Raw genomic sequence first — 17,185 nt, 5'->3', positions numbered from 1 at the left:
TTCTAACTAAAGCTTTGTACTCAGTAGATTATTTACATTGTATCAGTACAAACTTCTGTGCGACTGCTTTAAATATCTTCTCAAAAGAATTCATTTCTTACAATACCAGATGCCGAAAATAAATTTTGAATTTCATATGAAACTCCTGAAAGTACTGGTGAAATGAAACTGATGATGAAATTTTGCCTGTGTTTGCACAATTTCTCTGCACTTTGAAATTTATTTCCTCGCCTTCTCGTGCGAAATTGTTCATCTTTAGCTTTTAGAAAATGCAAAAAGGACTGTAATATACTTGAAATTATTTTGGTACAAGGTTCTTGTCCACTGAAAACTGAAATTCCCCGATTTCCTATCAGATTTCGTCTTACAAATTCCATTCAAATTTGCACAGAAAACGTCCAAGTTTTGGTTGCATTTTGATAGGTTCTGGTTTTCATTCTTCCTGGACGGCTGATATAATACTCCTTCTGTGTCAAACAGGGAAAATAATAATTTCCCCATGGTTGCCTGTTTATAAACAGACTGCAAGAAAGAGGCGATAGATTGGGGTCACATAGCCAAAAATTGGGATAGCGCCGCTTCAAATTCATATTGTAGAGGCGTCTTAGCACCTATTCTTCACGCGTGTATTTTCTCGTCTTAACCTCTCTCTCAACGAACCAAAGGAAAGCAGACTAATGTTAGCCTGAAACTGCCGGCTACGCTGGCTCGTGGCAGCTTGATATTTATTGAACTTTTATTAGAAAAGTATCTCATAATATTTTGTGAGGTTCCTTGCATTTGCAGGACACTTCCCCGGTGACGAAGAAGGTCAGTTTGCCTGTTTCGTACGATTTCGACCATTTTTCTTCCTAATCTTTTCCAGAATTTGATTATTAACTTAAACTTGTGTCATACACTTGGCTTCTTAAGTCTGTCAGCTTTGTCTCCAGTAAGAATGTCTGAGTCATGGTCATATGCAGTTATAAAGATAACGAACAGGCAAAACACCATGCAGAATGCGGGTTATTATGTCTGAGGGCTAATTGCAAATGCATAGAAATTATACATGCTGCCTGCAGAAGACACCATCCTTCCTCTCTTCGTTATGTATCGCGTCTAGTACCGGTGGGTAAATTCCTTCAGTTCCACCATCGGAGTATTCACGCTTCCTCCTCCGCGAAAAAAACATTCCTTAGCCGACCCTGTCCACGGACTCCCCTCTTGAAAACTGGTCACCATCGTAACGCATGTGGGCAGCTTAGTGCTTTTACTGGATGTATCCGTGTCATACAACTGGTTACTTCTGCTTGCTACGAATTCAAATAAAATTATCTGAGTCACTAATGACCAGTTGAAAATACAATGTAAAATACACATCTTGCTCGAAGAAGCACTTCCTTTTGAAATGTCATTAATCCAGTTCTGTACCTAATTCATCAGTGTGATAATGAGCCTACCGTCTCCATCATTGACACCGCTCTCGTTAATCTGCGATGTGCCATTGTTTATGGAGCCTCCCCCTCCTGCGGTAACATTGTCTACTGACACCCCAACAACTCCTCCACCGGAGTATCCGCCTCCTCCTCCGGGAAACCCCAATGCATAACCCCCTCCACCAAATCCTCCTGTTGGTGACCGATTATCAGCAACGTGACCACCAAGTTGAACATTTTGAAAACTCAGCGCTTTTCCATCCTTACCCTCGCCATCTTCCCACACTCCTGCTCCAGTCCCAGACAATATGTTACCTGGATCCGATCTTTTTCCTCCTGACCCGGCTTTACCTCCTTTCCTTGTTCCTGCCTGACTAGCTTGTCCAGGGTCACCGTCCGTTTTACCGCTTGCTCCCCCTCCTCCACCGGCTACAATCAGAGGCGAATTATTCATGAGTGTGACGAAGGTGCCACCTCCTCCACCTCCTGCGGTATTCCGAAAGTCGGAGTTAATCTTCCCTTTTTGTCCGACTAATATTTTTAACTTTTGCCCACGCTTGAGTGTAAAGGAGCCCGATATTTTTGCACCGAGGCCTCCAAGCCTCCACCTCGTACATGTGTTACATTTTCCATTCCCTCCCGAAGCACCGAAAGCATCGATAACGTACCTTCCTGTGTTGGGAACTGTCCACATTTGAATGCCGTTCTTTAGTTGGACTTGACCCTCAAGCGACGTGCCCAAGTACCCGGATGTGCTCGTTGGTCCCGTAGGTCCTTGTGCACCTAGCGTTGTAAAAACAACAGGTAAAGTTATCCAGTGGCCATGGACGAAGTTGCTTCTTTGCATGAGGTCTTGCTTTGCAAATTGAGAAGATGAATTGTTCAGCTCGCAAAGATTAGAAGCCGTGCCAAAGTTGAAGGAAAGACATTCTGGTTTAGACAAGCAGTGTTGGGCACACGAAGTAATTCGTCGCGCAGGGTGTAATTCCATTACGTGGCCTAATAAAACGTGGTCTTCCCAGATAGATAAATAAGAAGAACGGAAGTCATCGTTGCCGTAGAAGCTTTCAATACATGACACGAATATTAAGATCATAAAAAGTGACGTGAAGCCAGGCATTCTGTGTACCTGAAACAAAAGATTGACGTGTTAATAATAAAATGGTGGTAGGAAAGTTTTCACGATTTGGCAGTTAGCAATTTCAGACGAACAGCTGGAGGGATATTATTTACAGGTGACTCTCGATAACTCAAACCCTTGCTACCTCGAACATCGCAAATAACTCGAACCAAAATCGTTTTCCCTTTTATTTTCGTCATATGCATATATTGACTGTAATCTCTTCGGTAACACGAACCCTCGATAACCCGAACCTCCTGCTAACTCGAAGCAATTTTCGTTTCCTTCAGGTCATTTCCCATATAACTGTGCCCTCGATAACTCGAAAAATGTTTCTCAATACGTAACAACTCAAAACAATCAGCACTGTAGTCCAAAACATTGACATTATTTCTTGAAAAAGTAAATCGCATGAACTCTGTAGCAGAAGCCCAACATTGATCTCTTTGAAACGTGCAAAATTCGCAGTACTTGGAATTCTCCTGCTGCTTTGCTTTGCTTTCTTTTGTTTCCCATTACGTTTATTCGTTCTGATTTATAAAGTTATTTAAAAATGTATTGTTCCATTTTCAGTAGACTTCTCTATAATTAAATTGATTAAATCGTACATTGTATGAATACAAATACAGTAAGCACCGTTTTATCTTTATTTCTGGTCCTTTGTTCTCAACTCCAGATAACTGGAACTCCCAATGACTCGAACCTTTATGAATTACCTTGAAAGTTCTTTAAGTGCCGGTGTTGTGCAAAGATGACAGGATACTCACACCAAGGAAAGATTCAGAATCAGTCTAATTACTAATTGGTGCAAGACCTCCTCTCATATAAGCGTTATTTTGTCCGTCACGTAACTCCCCTTCCCGCAAAGTCAAAAGAATTGTTGCATGAAGACCCAGATGGTTGCGAAGCAAATTCGGTGGGAAGGAAACAGGAAGAGGCGAGTGCAAACTCTTCTCTTGCGCTGCCACAGGCGGGTCTCGAGCATGTGACTCAGTATATAAACAACGTCTCCAGATTTTTTTGCTTTGAACGACAAAAAATTAAATAAAGGCAAACGACGAAAATGATGTTTGTTTCGTTTTCTTTCTGTCGCCCATCTGACGGGAAAACCAGGCTTAATGAAATTTCCCTGTATTACCTGCGTCGTTGATTTCTTACAAACGTTAGTAATGTACGCATGTGTTATTTGTATTAAAACGTTTACGATTCATGAGTATGTGCTTCCGTGTCGCTGTTCTAATTTGGATTTCCTTCCTGCATGTCATAGCTCCGTTGTTGATCATTAACGGTCTTTTCCTTTTAGCTTCAATGTTTTTTCAATAAGATCTTAGTTATATGCGAGAATCAAAATTTAGGGAACGAAATATTTATTACAAAGAGAAAATTATTCCGCCTTCAAGTTGGTGTCTCAATATACCTTGCAATACAAAGAAAGAGCTGAGTACGATTTCGTTTTAAAACTGTGACAATGAATGATAAGTAAGATAGCAAAAAAACAAATAGGGACTTGCAGTGGCACATAACCGTCTCTTCGTCCACCGTTTCCCGATCGAATTGGAATTTAGAGCTTACGAAACCATTTGCCAAGTAGAGCCATTTATTAACGATGCAAAGCTCGTCGTGAAAGCCAAGAAAAGCAATGCTATGTAATCGAATAACAAGAACAATATACATTCTAGCTAAACAATCGGACGATACTCCTATTCAATTTTTTTACTCAAAGTCACAACAAACGTTGAAGAATCGAAATTTGGTGTTTGGCGTTTGCGGTAGTTTTAATTACTATTTGTAGTTTCATTGCGGCGGCCTTAGGCTTTTGGTCTCCGCCAAAAGAACCCGTTTATGATGGCGAAACTTGCTGATTATCATATTTTTGAAGAATCTCTTCTAGAAATTGCAAGTCTACAGGTTAATACTTACCTAGTTAAGCCGACGACATGCAGAGAAAAGGACAAATGAACACGAATGTCCAACTGAAACACGATCCAAGAAATTATCTACCAGATGCACTTTTCGCACTCATATCTCTTCTGTTTGCTTGAAGAGGATTTCCTATTGGTTCAACAATTTGTTTTTCCTGACAGAGGACTTGAAGGCATCTTTTTTAAAGTCACTTGAACAAATATTTCCGCGCATAAGATGGCCGTTCCCAAGACGTTATTGTCGATGAATATGATCCAAGGTCCCAACAGAAGCTTCAGTTACGTTAGCTAAGAGCCACTTACCGCTGAATACAAAAAGTGAACGAATTAAGGTGTCATCTTATATTTTGTAACGTAATAAAGGGACAGCAAGAACATGATTATTTCCAATATTAAAACGGAAGCGGTAGCCAGTTTTCCGTGAAAATTACAAAGTCTCTGCTTCTTAAATATTGATTCAAGTGTGCTGGTGAAATTGGAAAAATGGATATCAAGTTGGTGAGATTAATTTCGCCTAAATATCACAGCTTCAACCAATAGACATTAAAAAAATTGTATAGCTTTTTTTTTTCTTTAATTTTTTTTGACGCAATTCTGAAAAGGTAACAGTAGTGTTGGAAAACGCCGATTAACTTGTCTACCACGATGACAGTTAATTAAATCTAACAAAGCTTCGATGGCTTTGAACCGACTTTCCTGAATGTACAAGTTTACTTTGGATTTTTCACCTTAATTAATTTAATCTCCACATCAAGAGTCAAGGAGAAAATTTTCCAATCATCTTTGGATAGTGAAGAGCGATTGACAGATTGCCATTAACGATGTCGACAAATGGCACAGGAAGGACAAAATAATGTAATTGCTATTTTTGGTATCATCGACAAGCTGCTAGTGGACTTGGACCTGGAATCAGATATCAATATCTCGTTTTCGTTGAGTAGTTGGACATTACTATTGAATAAATGAGTAGATAATGATACCTTAAATGCGTGTGCATATATTTTAATTAATTTTAAACCATGGCGGTTCAAGTCGCTCACAATATGGATTTAGCCGCAAAAACACGTTTTGGCTCAGTTTAAGGCTTGCTACACGTGCTATCCGGTTTTTTTTTCCGTGTACTCACGTTTAGGATCATCATGGACTTGAATGATCGGTGGTGACATATTTTACTACCTTCGAAAATTTGATTTGAAATATGAATTAGGGTTTAGGGAGTGAAAAACATAATAACACACTGCAAATCTCCTATTTTTACCACAACCACCATTTAACAATATTAACATCATCTCCCTCTACTTGTTCTACTACTTAAAAAAGAAATAATAATATATAAAAATTTGACAATTTGAAAATTTTGGCCTTAATGACTCCAAATCGGTTTATTGTATTATTGTCATTTGATTTTGTCTTTTTTTTTACATGATAGCTACAGCTATGTAAATGGGTGTATTTGAGAACTAGTCTATTTTGTTTTTGTCGAATTTGCCGGAACTCCAGCGTCATTTGTCGGTGATACGTCACGAGTGTACCCCAGAAAAGTTCTCAATGGCGCTGCAAAATGTCTACTTCCGCTTGTTTTTGTAGTTCAGAGGTTGCCAAGATATTATCGTTTAGATATATGTCCGTAAAATCGCGAAAGGACGAGTGCAGAACTCACTGAATCATAATTTGATTTGTAATAGATTTTACTGATCCACGAATCAAATTTTGGGATAATTTTCTGTTTTGCTAAAACCCAGCTGTCTGGCCGAGGAGCAATCGTGGTTTTGCTAATCAAGTGACGACATGGGCGCGGCGGATTGTTTGCTTCTTGTTTTTGTAGCGCGGTCTGATTACGTCAGTGTATAGTAAGAACGGCTTCTGGTTTGATCACGGCATTTCATTGATAATAACTGCTGTCGGCTCCTTTATGTTCGGTTTGACATACACCGAACGTTTAGTGGATCATTTGTTTTGATCGAGGGCAGTAATGGTTCCGCGACTTGCCTCTTTAATTCAAAGCAATGTGGGCCAGGATTTCCAAACGATTTAAGGTAAGAAATACTGGGGTTTTAAAAATTCCGTTTGAATTTCTAGAATAGAGTGGAACTGCATTCTCCGGAATTTCCAGTGTCGATTAAAATGACAGTTTCCAAAATGTCTAGAAATGAGGTCAAATTCGCGAAGACTACACGCAAAATTTACGAAAATTTTTCATCAGGAATTTTCATTCCATTTGATTTTGTTCCCGGAAGTTTTGGTTGAATGGTTCGCCTTTGGGAAACTCAACAATTTTGCGAAACATACCGAGAAAATGTACGTACCATTTGCGTCCAGCGTCTTTTAATTAATTTTCAAATGTAGTGCAGATTAGGCCGAAACAACAAGCTGTGACTCAGTTTCCATAGCTACAGAATTGCGTTACCAGTTTAAGGCATGCTACAGCTGCTACAGGTGTTCTTCTCCATGTACTCACGTGTAGAATCATCATGGACTCCAACAAAGTCAGAGTTTTCAATGATCAGAAAATCTATTTTGGAGTTACACGTAGGGTTTAGCGTGTGAAAAACATGGTAACACCCTGAAAAGTCTCCTTTTTTTTTTTTTATTAATAATTATATTTACATTGTTCAATATTTTGAATACAAAGCTAAAGTCAAATTAAACAATCAGTAGAGGATGTGGGATGACCAACCAGCGCGCGGTTATAAAATATTGTTAATTTACGCTATCGAGATTTTGTGAGCTTGAGTCTTTAGTCCACGACGTCAACATGTAAAGAGGAACCCATTTTCAAGATACAGAAAAACTAATATAGAAGACCAAGCAGCACAGACAAAATCTTCAAGGGAAATTGTCAAACTTAAGTTTAAGGAGTGTTAATATGATTCCAACATTGCTTTTTTTTTTCTGGTTTTTTTTTTTTTTTTTTTTTTTTGTGCTTATTTTTTTAATATTTAAGCCATAACTTCACTATTATGTAAATGGAATATCTGAGGACTAATCCAATTTGTTTCTGTTGAATCAGGGCCTTAGCCACAAACACATTTTAACTGAGGCAATGCTCATGGTTAACTTCTCTTCCCAGGTATTAAGGATGTTGATGATGACTATAAACATTTGAAACGAAAACAAAATGACTGAAGCAAGTGCCTTGGTTTGCCTGTTAGTTGCTACGGCCCTGCGAATGCCGGCATTCCAACGTAACTTGGAAGAGTGTACCACAGGGCTTGTTTTTGTAGCTCAGATTGTCAAGATAAGTATTATCGTTTAGATATCGTCGAACATGCCCCTACAAATTAGACAAGAATGCAAAAACCATGTATGGCCATAGTTAATAGAGGGGAATAGTTATGAACCCGATAGAGTTCTTTGTTGTATGTTTTTATTCTCTTTTTTGGATTTGAACGTGCAGAAAACACAATAGTTGTCTACAACTGACAGAAGAACAAAGCAATAACACTAGTAGTAATCAGAGATTATGAGAGTGCGTTCGACGCTCTCACTTTAATATATATATACCTATATATACCGTAAATAAATGATTTACTGGCTGACTTTCAACCTTTGTCTATTGCTAAAATCAACATTTTTCAGCTGCAACCGAGGTTTTACAGTCACATATGCATAGTGTCAAAGTCCATGCTAGTGAAGAGGTCACGATTTGTTGATATGTTGCGTGACGCTGCCAGTTTCTGTAGGCTCTCAAGTTTCATAGAACATTTAAATTACGTACATTATTCTAAGCTAGCATTTGCAAGCGCGTTCTCGTTTCGCATAAACAAACTCCGTGCGACTAATTCGAGTAGTTCCCCTGATGAATAAAGTAACCTTATGGATCTTGGCTTCATAGTACTTTTCCACCGATTCCAAACAATAAAATTTCGACCAGATAAAGACTGAGCTATCTGTCGCGACTGGAGCTAATCAACAAATGCAATCAAAATGTAGTCGTGTTAATAAACAAGGACAATTCCCTCAAATTTCGATAAATGCTACCGTCGAAGCGTTTAAATTCGCCAAAATCTAACGCTGAGAGCACATAATAGCGAAGCGTACGGCGACTGAATGGAAAGAAGTCAAAGAAAGATCCATCGGAAAGACGAGCTCACATAGCCTGCTCACATACTCACATGTTCGCCACATGTCTTATCACATGTCTTAGCATTAAACGGTACCAGTTTACTGGCCGTGACATGCCCCTGCAAAAATCAAGCGGGGTGGCCATCTTGGTGTCCTTACAGGAATGTCAGGAATGTGGTTTTTTCGGCCTACAACCATGCACAGGGAAGCCAACTCGGCAAAGCCACAGGTCAAATTAGGTTTGCCTTCCACTTCGTCGAACGCAAAAAAAAAAAAAAGAAAAAAGAAAACATTTCGATCACGTCATTCATGCGTAGTGCATGAGGGCAAAACAAAAGATTGTTCATGGTCGTGGACCTTCCAACATAAATCTTGACATCTTTTTTTGCTCCTTTGATGTTTGCCAGGCTTAATAACCATTCCCCTCCAGTAAATATGGTCTGGCCAAAGAAGCAATCTTGTTTTCGTCGATTCAATGACGACATGGGCGCGGCAGATTGTTTGCTTCTTATTTTCTTTTAGCGAGGTTTTATTACGTCAGTGTAAGGTGTGTCCTAGAATGGCTTCTATTTTGGATGACGGAAATGTTATTGATAATAACTGCTCTCGAGTCCTTTTTATATTCAGTGCACCGAATGTTTAGTGGATCATTTGTTTTGATCGAGTGCAGTAATGCCTCCGCGACTTGCCTCTTCTAAAGCAATGTGGGCAAGGATTTCAGAACGATTTAAGGTAAGAAATACTGGGTGCCTTACTTCCATTTGCTGAAAAATGTCTGTTTGAATTTCCAACAAGGCTCTTTCCAGACTTTCCAAATAGGAAGAATAATCTCGCTAGCTATGGGTATACCCACAATCAGGAATTCTCGCTCCATTTGAATTTCCGCCTAGAATGTTCGGAAATTTTGGTTTGAATAGTTCGCCTTTTGGAAATTCTACAATTTTCGGATCTCACGAAAACTTTCTGAGACAATATTTATGTACCATTTGTTTCCACTGTGTTTTATGTTGAGCTTTCAATCCCAAGATTTTAAGTTGACAGAAAAATTCCTCCTATAATTTCTGTAATTTGTGGTTTTGTGTTTCAATGGTTTGCCTTTCGAAAATTGAACAGTTTTCATATTTTACGAAAGTTTTCCATGACAACTTACGTGTCATTTGTGCCCACTGAGCTTTACCTTGAGTTTTGAAGTTCCTGTTTGTGACTGAGAAATATCAGTAGTGATTACTTCGTTGAAAAGCTAAAGCAAATTATCATATAAAAAAGAGAGATGAATTTTGTTGTCGAAGGTGAAGTCTCGGACGAGATACCAAACCCACGCTTTCCACATATTGATCGATCGATAACCGCTGAGTTACGGGAATACTCGTGTTTCATTTTGAAAGACTCTGAGTCCGCCAGTGGCATATTTATGCCAGTTGTAGTTAACCCGTAAAAGATCACAAATTTATGACTGGGGGGTGGTAGAAGTTCAAATACATCTTTAGTTAACTAATAAAAAAAATAACATAAAAAAGGGTATGAAGTTACTCAGTCATGGAGCCAGGGAACCCATGAGGGTTACAAATATTTGCCGTTTGTTTCAAAAGTAAATTTGCTCGGTTCATTCGTCTTTTAGTATCCCCCTTAAAAATTTCTTCTTTTCCAACAAAAACCTGAAGACACTAGTGTAAAAAGCTTTCGAGGTTCCTGAGATTAAAATGCATGCTTTGTACCCCAAATATGTTCTAAAACTGTCTTAAAAGGATACAGGCTAGCATCCATACAGACAACCAAAGCTCGCACCAAGTACATCGCAGGCACAAAACGCGGCAAATATTTGTAAGCGAGTCGCGATTGATTTTGGTGCTATTGCATGATTAAATGTAAAGTGACGCAGGATTTTTGAACCAATCCCAAAGCGTAGTAATGTAGAATTAATACATATAAGAGTTACTCTAGACGCTACATTGAAAAGTGCTCTATTACTCATGTGACCACCTCAAATAACGCAGGCCAGGCATGACAAAGATAAAAATGGCAGCAAGATGCCTGAAGAGAATTCCAACACGGCAGTTTCGTCGCTTAGTGATTTTGACGTCACGTGCTTGTCAGAGGAGGAGATGTCGGCATTACGAGAGGTCTTTGAGAGGCAATGGGTTCTACATGAGAGAAACGCTGAGGAGAAAAGGTAGGGTATTTTGTCGTCTTTTATTGAATTTTTATGTTAAATGATGGCTTGTTTGTTTGTTTTTGTTTTGTATTGTATTTTTTTTTTAACGTCCAAGCAAGAACTGTAATCAAATTTGCACTCGGGCAATACTACTTTCTGATCAATCCATAGCATACAAGAACTGCTTCTACTGTTAGGGCCTGTATATCATTATGTTTACATATACTACATGGAGAAGCTTATGGCATAATAAATTTCTGATTATATCTCCATTTACGTAGCTGGAGTATGTACAGGCTTCAGATACGAACGGAATCGTGCACTTTAAAGTACAACCTTTTCAGAAGAAACTGAGACACCGAAAGTAAAAGTGACACTCGATGCATTTTAACTTCTTTTTATAACAGTTTTCCCCAGGTACCCTCAATCTAATTACTGCAAAAAGTATAAAGTAGTTCTATGTAGCAATAGGCCATTCCATCGGTGATTTAGCTTCAGGGGCAATGCAAATTACGGGTTTAGAACTATCTTGCTCTGCTCTTTTCTTTTAAATCAGAAAGCTGGACCATGAAATTAAAGAGATGGAAGCGAAGATCTGCCAGAGATCTCGTGGATTGTCAAGGAAAGCGATTCAAGAGTTGTGTAGTATCTGCTTCAGGGTGAAAGTAGCTTCTACCAAGGCATTGATATGCAGAGTGTGCAGAAAAAAGACCTGTACGAGATGCGGCAAGAGCAAGGAAGTAAGACGAATTATACGAGATGCAATTGCTTATACTGGTTTCCATAGCAAGAAGCGACTAGGAGTATTTCTACTCCCTCCTGGATGGGATGCTAGCCCATCGCAGGATTACCCCCAGAATTAAGTTCGCCGGTAAGGGCCATTTGTACAACTGGGTGGGGAGAGGCACTGTGAGAGTAAAGTGTCTTGCCCAAATATACAACACAATGTCCCCGGCCATGGCTCGGCAGTAGGCCATTTCCGAGTTACCTTGTGCCTCTCTTTCAAAACGAGTCTTCGTGCAAAACCTTCCATGAATGAGGCATTTGAAAATGAGTTTGATTTGCATGAAAATGAACATGAAGGTGGAACACATTTCCATAAGAATGGTTTCGCACGAAGACTTTTTTTTTCATGTGAGACCTTGAGAGAGCTGCCACCAGACTCGTTCAATTCTTGTTAAACAAGATTCATTTCAACCCTGTTAATACAGCCACCCTGGCTGTCGATACGAAAAGGTTCTTGTGGCCTGTTGGATTTAAGTGGTCTGGCAAGATTAATATCCAGTACGCATATATCGTCAAGCATAAGAAGGCAAACACAAAATTATTGCGTGTACTTTTTCTAGGGATCGTGGAGATGTGCTTTGTGTTTGAAGAAACGAGAAAGCCTCAAGTTCAACGGTGCCTGGTACAATGACTTGGAGTTACACGAGAGGTCACAGGTTCAGGAAATGCTTAATAGGCTGGCTGAAGAATCGATCAGACGAATGGAAATGGTTTGTATTGCAATATTTTATCTTCTCCGATGACATTCTAGGCCCGTAGGAACTCCCATATAAAAAGGACGGGGGTGCCCGTCGGAAATTTTCAAAGGAACCCCTAAGAGGTACCAAGATCCTGTTTTGTGGGCGTGGCTTGAATTTTTTTTTTCACCCCTAATAGGTACCAATACTAAAAGAACACATTATCTCCAGTCATATTTTTTCGGCTCAATACCCTTAAAGGTACTGCAAAAGTTCCCGCTGTGGACCTTTTGAGGCTGAACACCCCAGGGGTACGTAACAAAATTGTTTTTGTTCTAAAAGGTATGACGAGCACCCCCGTCCTTTTTACATGGGATCCTCCCCGGGGACTGCTAGCTAGGACTGCTAGCACGAGGTTGCTATCGGCTGAAAGTTTGGGGTTTCCATCTGAGTCAAGTCTCAAAATCATTAGAAAACATGAGCGAGAAGTCTCTTTTACTTTAGCATGACCCATTAGATTTTCAACAGCGACTATCGTTAAAACTGATCATTACGGGTTTTTCTTGACCATTAATACGTGTCGGCACAATTGCGTCGTTTATAGAAGGTGACTGTTTAGCCTGGCGCGTCAAGTTAGAAGTTTGTCTGTTAAGTGTGCGATTTACTTGTGCGTTTTTGAAAATGTAAGGTATCGCTGAATTCGTGTTCGTTTTTTCGGAAAGTTTTGGCATACTTCAGAATGGCAATTAAATTTAAATTAGGTTGCTTTTGACGAGTTGCCCTGTTGCTATGGTAACTTGTTTTATTACGACGACAACCTTAAAAATTTGCCAATGATTAATAAATAATAAGAAGCAATTTTCTATGATTATCGATCCTCTAAAGGACAAGCGCTGCAAATCATTATTAGCGTGAGCCACCTTACCAGCCAAAAAAGCCATCGAAAGAAATTGCATCAACCAAAACTATATTTGAAAGATTGGAATATCCCCTTAGGAGTCAATTGTGTTACATTTTCTAAATCCAGGAAGGTAATAAAAGTTATTGAGAGGGTCTCAATAAGGTGGTGGCTTTTACGGCTAACGTTTAATATTTTGGCTTTTGTACAGCTTTCGGTTAATTTCTTTTCTTCACAGTTAACAGAAATCTTACAAATGAATTGACTTTGTTTTAAAAATTACAACTTAACTTCCATTGTTTAAAAAAGTTAAAAATTTATATTGATTACTGTAAAACATAATTAAAGTCTCAGACCATTCCAGGACGGAAAACGATATTGCTGTGTAAGAATAAATATAACTTACAAGCCACAAGACAAGACACACAACAAGTCTTGACAAGCGATTTTGAAGACTTTAATTTTCGTGGCCAAAATTATTTACGGTTAATATTTTTTCACGGCTAACGGTTAAAATTTTCCAGTTTTTACGCCTAACGGCTAAATTTTCAGCAATTTTCAGGTAAACCCCATTGAGACCCTCTATTGCCTTCACACTTAGGAAACGTACAACACTCAAGAGCAGGAGACTATTACGATTTCTACGCCGCCTGATAATCCTCCACGGCTGAACAACTTCCCCACCACACAAAACACAACGCAAGTAACAAAACGAATGCATGTGAAAACAGGCCACGATGATAGAGTGGATGATTATGATGCAGACGATGACGTTTTCGAAGACGATGTTGACGGAAGTGATAATTATCTGAACTTTCCTGATGATGAGGAGCAGGGAAGACAGGACGGATTGGACGACAGTTACTCTTCAGTTCATTACTCTTCCTTAGAAGATGAAAGCACTAATTTTGCAGACGAATCCCAGGGTGCAACGGGATGGACTTATGAAGACAGGTACCGGTGAGTGTGTCTGCATTTGTGATTTTGATCTGACGCTTTTGTGTTCTTGCGTTAAGATGTTCCTATGTTAATCAATCAGTAGTCTGTAATTGAAGTTATTGGCAGATTGACAGACAGACGGGCTGACTGTGTGATAGATTGGCAAACGAATAGATTAACAGACTGACAGTCTGACGAACTAAAGTAGCTACTTCTTGAGTGACTGACTTACTGACAGACTGCAGGAGACAAAGACATTGGCAGACTAATATATTGACTGGCAGATTTATAGACAGACTGTTCTACTTTCTGATTGATTGATTGATTGATTGACTGACTGAGTGTCTGTCTGTCTGTCTGACTGACTGACTGAGTGACTGACTGATTGACTGACTGACTACTGGCTGGCTGGTTGCTGGTTGGCTGACTGACTGACTGACTAAGAGAATGAAAAAAAAAAAAAAAAAAATGACTGAAGATAAGTGATCTTTATCTGGGTCTAGGCCTGTTATAAAGATACATTGTAGATCAATTTCGATAAATGCACGGATCTGTAGTAGCTGTTGTTGGCTGTTTTAATTTATTAAGTTTCCAATTTTTTCAGGAGTTCCTCGGAGGGCTCCGGACCTGGAGACCAATCGCCGAAACGTAAGGTAAGTGTTTCATCTGCGTATGTAAAAATTGGTTTATGTTAAGCCCAGGTCTATCGAGTTGTTATCCTTGTCCCCAAAGACCCCGTGTTTCTGGTCAGTGGTGACCGAGCGCTCGACGTTCTGGACGAAATCAAAACGCAACCTCTGGCAACAAGACTACCTAGTTGTGAATGCGCAAGGAAGTTTAGAGAGCACGAGAGAAGCGTAAGATTTGCTCGAGGCTACTATGCTAGAGTAACTCTTCTAGCTTTTCGATATTCGAGACTTCAAGCTGCATCCATAACTCGAACCTCGAGCCCGCTAACTTCATAATGTAGCCACCGAAACCGAGAATAAATTGGCCGACTTTGTCTGCAATGATATCGATGTAATCCGTCAAAATTGCCTTTTATGCGTACTACGGATGAACAAACTCTTTCTGCTCCGTTTTCATTGACTTTCTAAAAGAATTTCCTAACAAAGATACTACTTATATCACCTTACCGAGTCTGCGCGCGTTGCTTATAATAATGCTTACGTACTGGTGAAAAACAGGCTTTATAACTTTTATCTGTTTTTGTTATCCTTTCTTTTTCTTGTGAATACAGGTTGCAGTCTCCATTCAATCAAAGCAAAGAAATTGTCCACTAATCCATAAAGTTGCCCTTCGAAAAAACCCCAAAATGTCTGGAGGATTCGGTTCAGGTATGATATTTAGATGCTCAGTTTATTTACGGACGATGGCTTTTTTTGTTGGCAGGGCAGCATCTGAGTAATTGGGGTAAAGACGATTTCACTGGAGTCTCAAAACCACCGAAAGAAATCAGACTAGCTAATCGTAAACGATACCGACAATCAAGTGAACTAATCAAAACTTGAAGCATACGCATCTAGCTGCAGAGAAGCGCGGGAAAACTACGTTTGTGAGCGCGTCAAAAGTAATTTTTCTTTTACTCCTGATTGGATGAAAGAGTAGAGCGTAGTAACACAAATTAAACCGAAGCAAATCGCAACTGCACTCGACGCTCAGGCCAAAACAACTTTGTCAGTGAACACTGGATTCGCCCATTTGTCAACTTATTCTGAATGCGATTAGCTTTTGCCATGAACGTTTGAACATTTCAAATGCCTTAACAAATGCAGGTAAATTAATTTACAAAAAATACAGCCTTTCAGCGTGCACCAAAAGTAACAGATCGGTAAAAGTGGACTTGACGATCGACTTGTCTGCCCACCCCCGCCAATTAACAAAACTTAACAAATTCTATCCCAGGTGCTGAGTTTGGTATGAAGGTTTTGGGTGGAAGAATGAGCACTGGAGGCTTTATTGGCGTGTACGTTGCAAAAGTGCTGACAGGATCTTCAGCTGAGCAGTGTATCAAGGAAGGTACAGATTAGGTCTTAATTTTATCAGTGGCGCACACACACACATAATTATTGAGTTACAGATTAAAAATTCTTCAATGACTACAAGTTTATTTTTTCCAACCTAAGAATTCTTTAATTAAGCTTGATGATCCATGAGGCCCGACCAAGTTGACACGTATTCTAAGTGATGCTTTTAAACAGCTGCAGCTTTTGCTTCATTACTTTAGCAAATCTTTGTATAATGAAACGAAACTGAAAACAAGGAACACCCCGTATTCTGACCCTAACGCTAAACTTTACCCCTACGACGAATTATGAACGATACTTTAGACTCATTAGTAAAGGGGATAATGGATAAGAATAGATTATGTTCGACATGACTCTTTTATCTTATGATTACTACATGGATTGCACTCCTCGTAAGTTCTACTTGAGGAAAAAATACTTTATCTCAGTGTAGCGGAATACATGGATGCTTCGCAGGTAAGGCAACGAGCATGTACAGAAAAAGATCGAAATGATCTTTTTTACCATTACGATTTTATACGTTTTACCAAACTGTTTTTTGTTTGTATTATTGACTCTATCATTCTCGCCCTGTAAAAGGTGATCAGATCTTGGAATGGAACCACACTTCCATGGTAGATATTACATTTGAGAAGGTCAGGAGGATCGTTGCCGACTCGCCACCAGAAATCACGCTTGTTGTGTGCCACAATGCAGCCAGGTAATAACTGAGACTTATTGGTGCGTGTGTTTGCACAAAGGCTGCAAAAAAATCCTTAACAATGCTCTGTTGTTTGAATGTCTCTTTCTAAGCTCCTTTGCCAAGTGCTTCTCGCCTGCTTAAACTTTCCTCTCTACCGAGGACTATTTCAAAGAACTTAGCGTATTTGTTTTGTCAAAAAAAAAAAAAAAAAAAAAAAAAAAAACACAAAGCATTAAACGTCGAAGTTAATGCCATTTATTTCCTCTAAGTTTTATAGAGACTACTCGAGATGCCTCAAAAAAAAGAATTTCAATTGCAATGGAAGGAAAACGGAAAAGGAAAAGATATGGTAGGTGAATTATATGTTTCATTAAGCGTTAAAGACAGCTGTGAGGGCCGACATCTAACATCAGCCAATCAATGTTTTATTACCAGTCCAATATTATACGCTTAATTACTGGTCCCGGTTGTATATAAATTATCAAAGTAGGCTTTAATGAGG

At 39.2% G+C, this 17,185-nt stretch overlaps 2 protein-coding genes across 2 annotated transcripts in view; one reads left to right on the top strand and one right to left on the bottom strand.

Moving 5' to 3' along the window:
- Nucleotides 1-680: 680 nt before the first annotated feature.
- LOC110058210 (uncharacterized) lies at nucleotides 681-4,828 on the bottom strand. Its single transcript, XM_020764809.2, has 2 exons — nucleotides 4,456-4,828; nucleotides 681-2,544 (listed from the first exon to the last, which is right to left on the bottom strand). The coding sequence occupies exon 2, from the start codon at nucleotides 2,533-2,535 to the stop codon at nucleotides 1,411-1,413; it is 1,125 nt and encodes a 374-aa protein (XP_020620468.2). The 5' UTR covers nucleotides 2,536-2,544; nucleotides 4,456-4,828; the 3' UTR covers nucleotides 681-1,410.
- A 5,671-nt stretch (nucleotides 4,829-10,499) lies between these two features.
- LOC110058431 (regulating synaptic membrane exocytosis protein 1-like) overlaps nucleotides 10,500-17,185 on the top strand; it is a 29,467-nt gene continuing 22,781 nt past the window's right edge. Inside the window, exons 1-9 of the mRNA XM_089279756.1 lie at nucleotides 10,500-10,692; nucleotides 11,231-11,414; nucleotides 12,021-12,170; nucleotides 13,637-13,989; nucleotides 14,579-14,627; nucleotides 15,215-15,311; nucleotides 15,880-15,993; nucleotides 16,581-16,701; nucleotides 16,953-17,032. Coding sequence (XP_089135882.1) covers nucleotides 10,550-10,692; nucleotides 11,231-11,414; nucleotides 12,021-12,170; nucleotides 13,637-13,989; nucleotides 14,579-14,627; nucleotides 15,215-15,311; nucleotides 15,880-15,993; nucleotides 16,581-16,701; nucleotides 16,953-17,032 — 1,291 coding nt within the window. The 5' untranslated portion in view covers nucleotides 10,500-10,549. The remainder of the gene's footprint in view (nucleotides 10,693-11,230; nucleotides 11,415-12,020; nucleotides 12,171-13,636; nucleotides 13,990-14,578; nucleotides 14,628-15,214; nucleotides 15,312-15,879; nucleotides 15,994-16,580; nucleotides 16,702-16,952; nucleotides 17,033-17,185) is intronic.

The sequence above is a fragment of the Orbicella faveolata genome, unplaced genomic scaffold, assembly GCF_042242905.1.
Source record: "Orbicella faveolata isolate gen_17 unplaced genomic scaffold, um_ofav_v1 contig_47, whole genome shotgun sequence".
NCBI lineage: Eukaryota > Metazoa > Cnidaria > Anthozoa > Scleractinia > Merulinidae > Orbicella > Orbicella faveolata.
Note: the sequence above shows the minus strand (reverse complement) of the source record. Positions and strands in the feature narration are given on the sequence as shown.

Excerpts from the sequence above, each read along its gene's own strand:
- LOC110058210 (XM_020764809.2), bottom strand. The coding sequence starts at position 2,535 with ATGCCTGGCTTCACGTCACTTTTTATGATCTTAATATTCGTGTCATGT.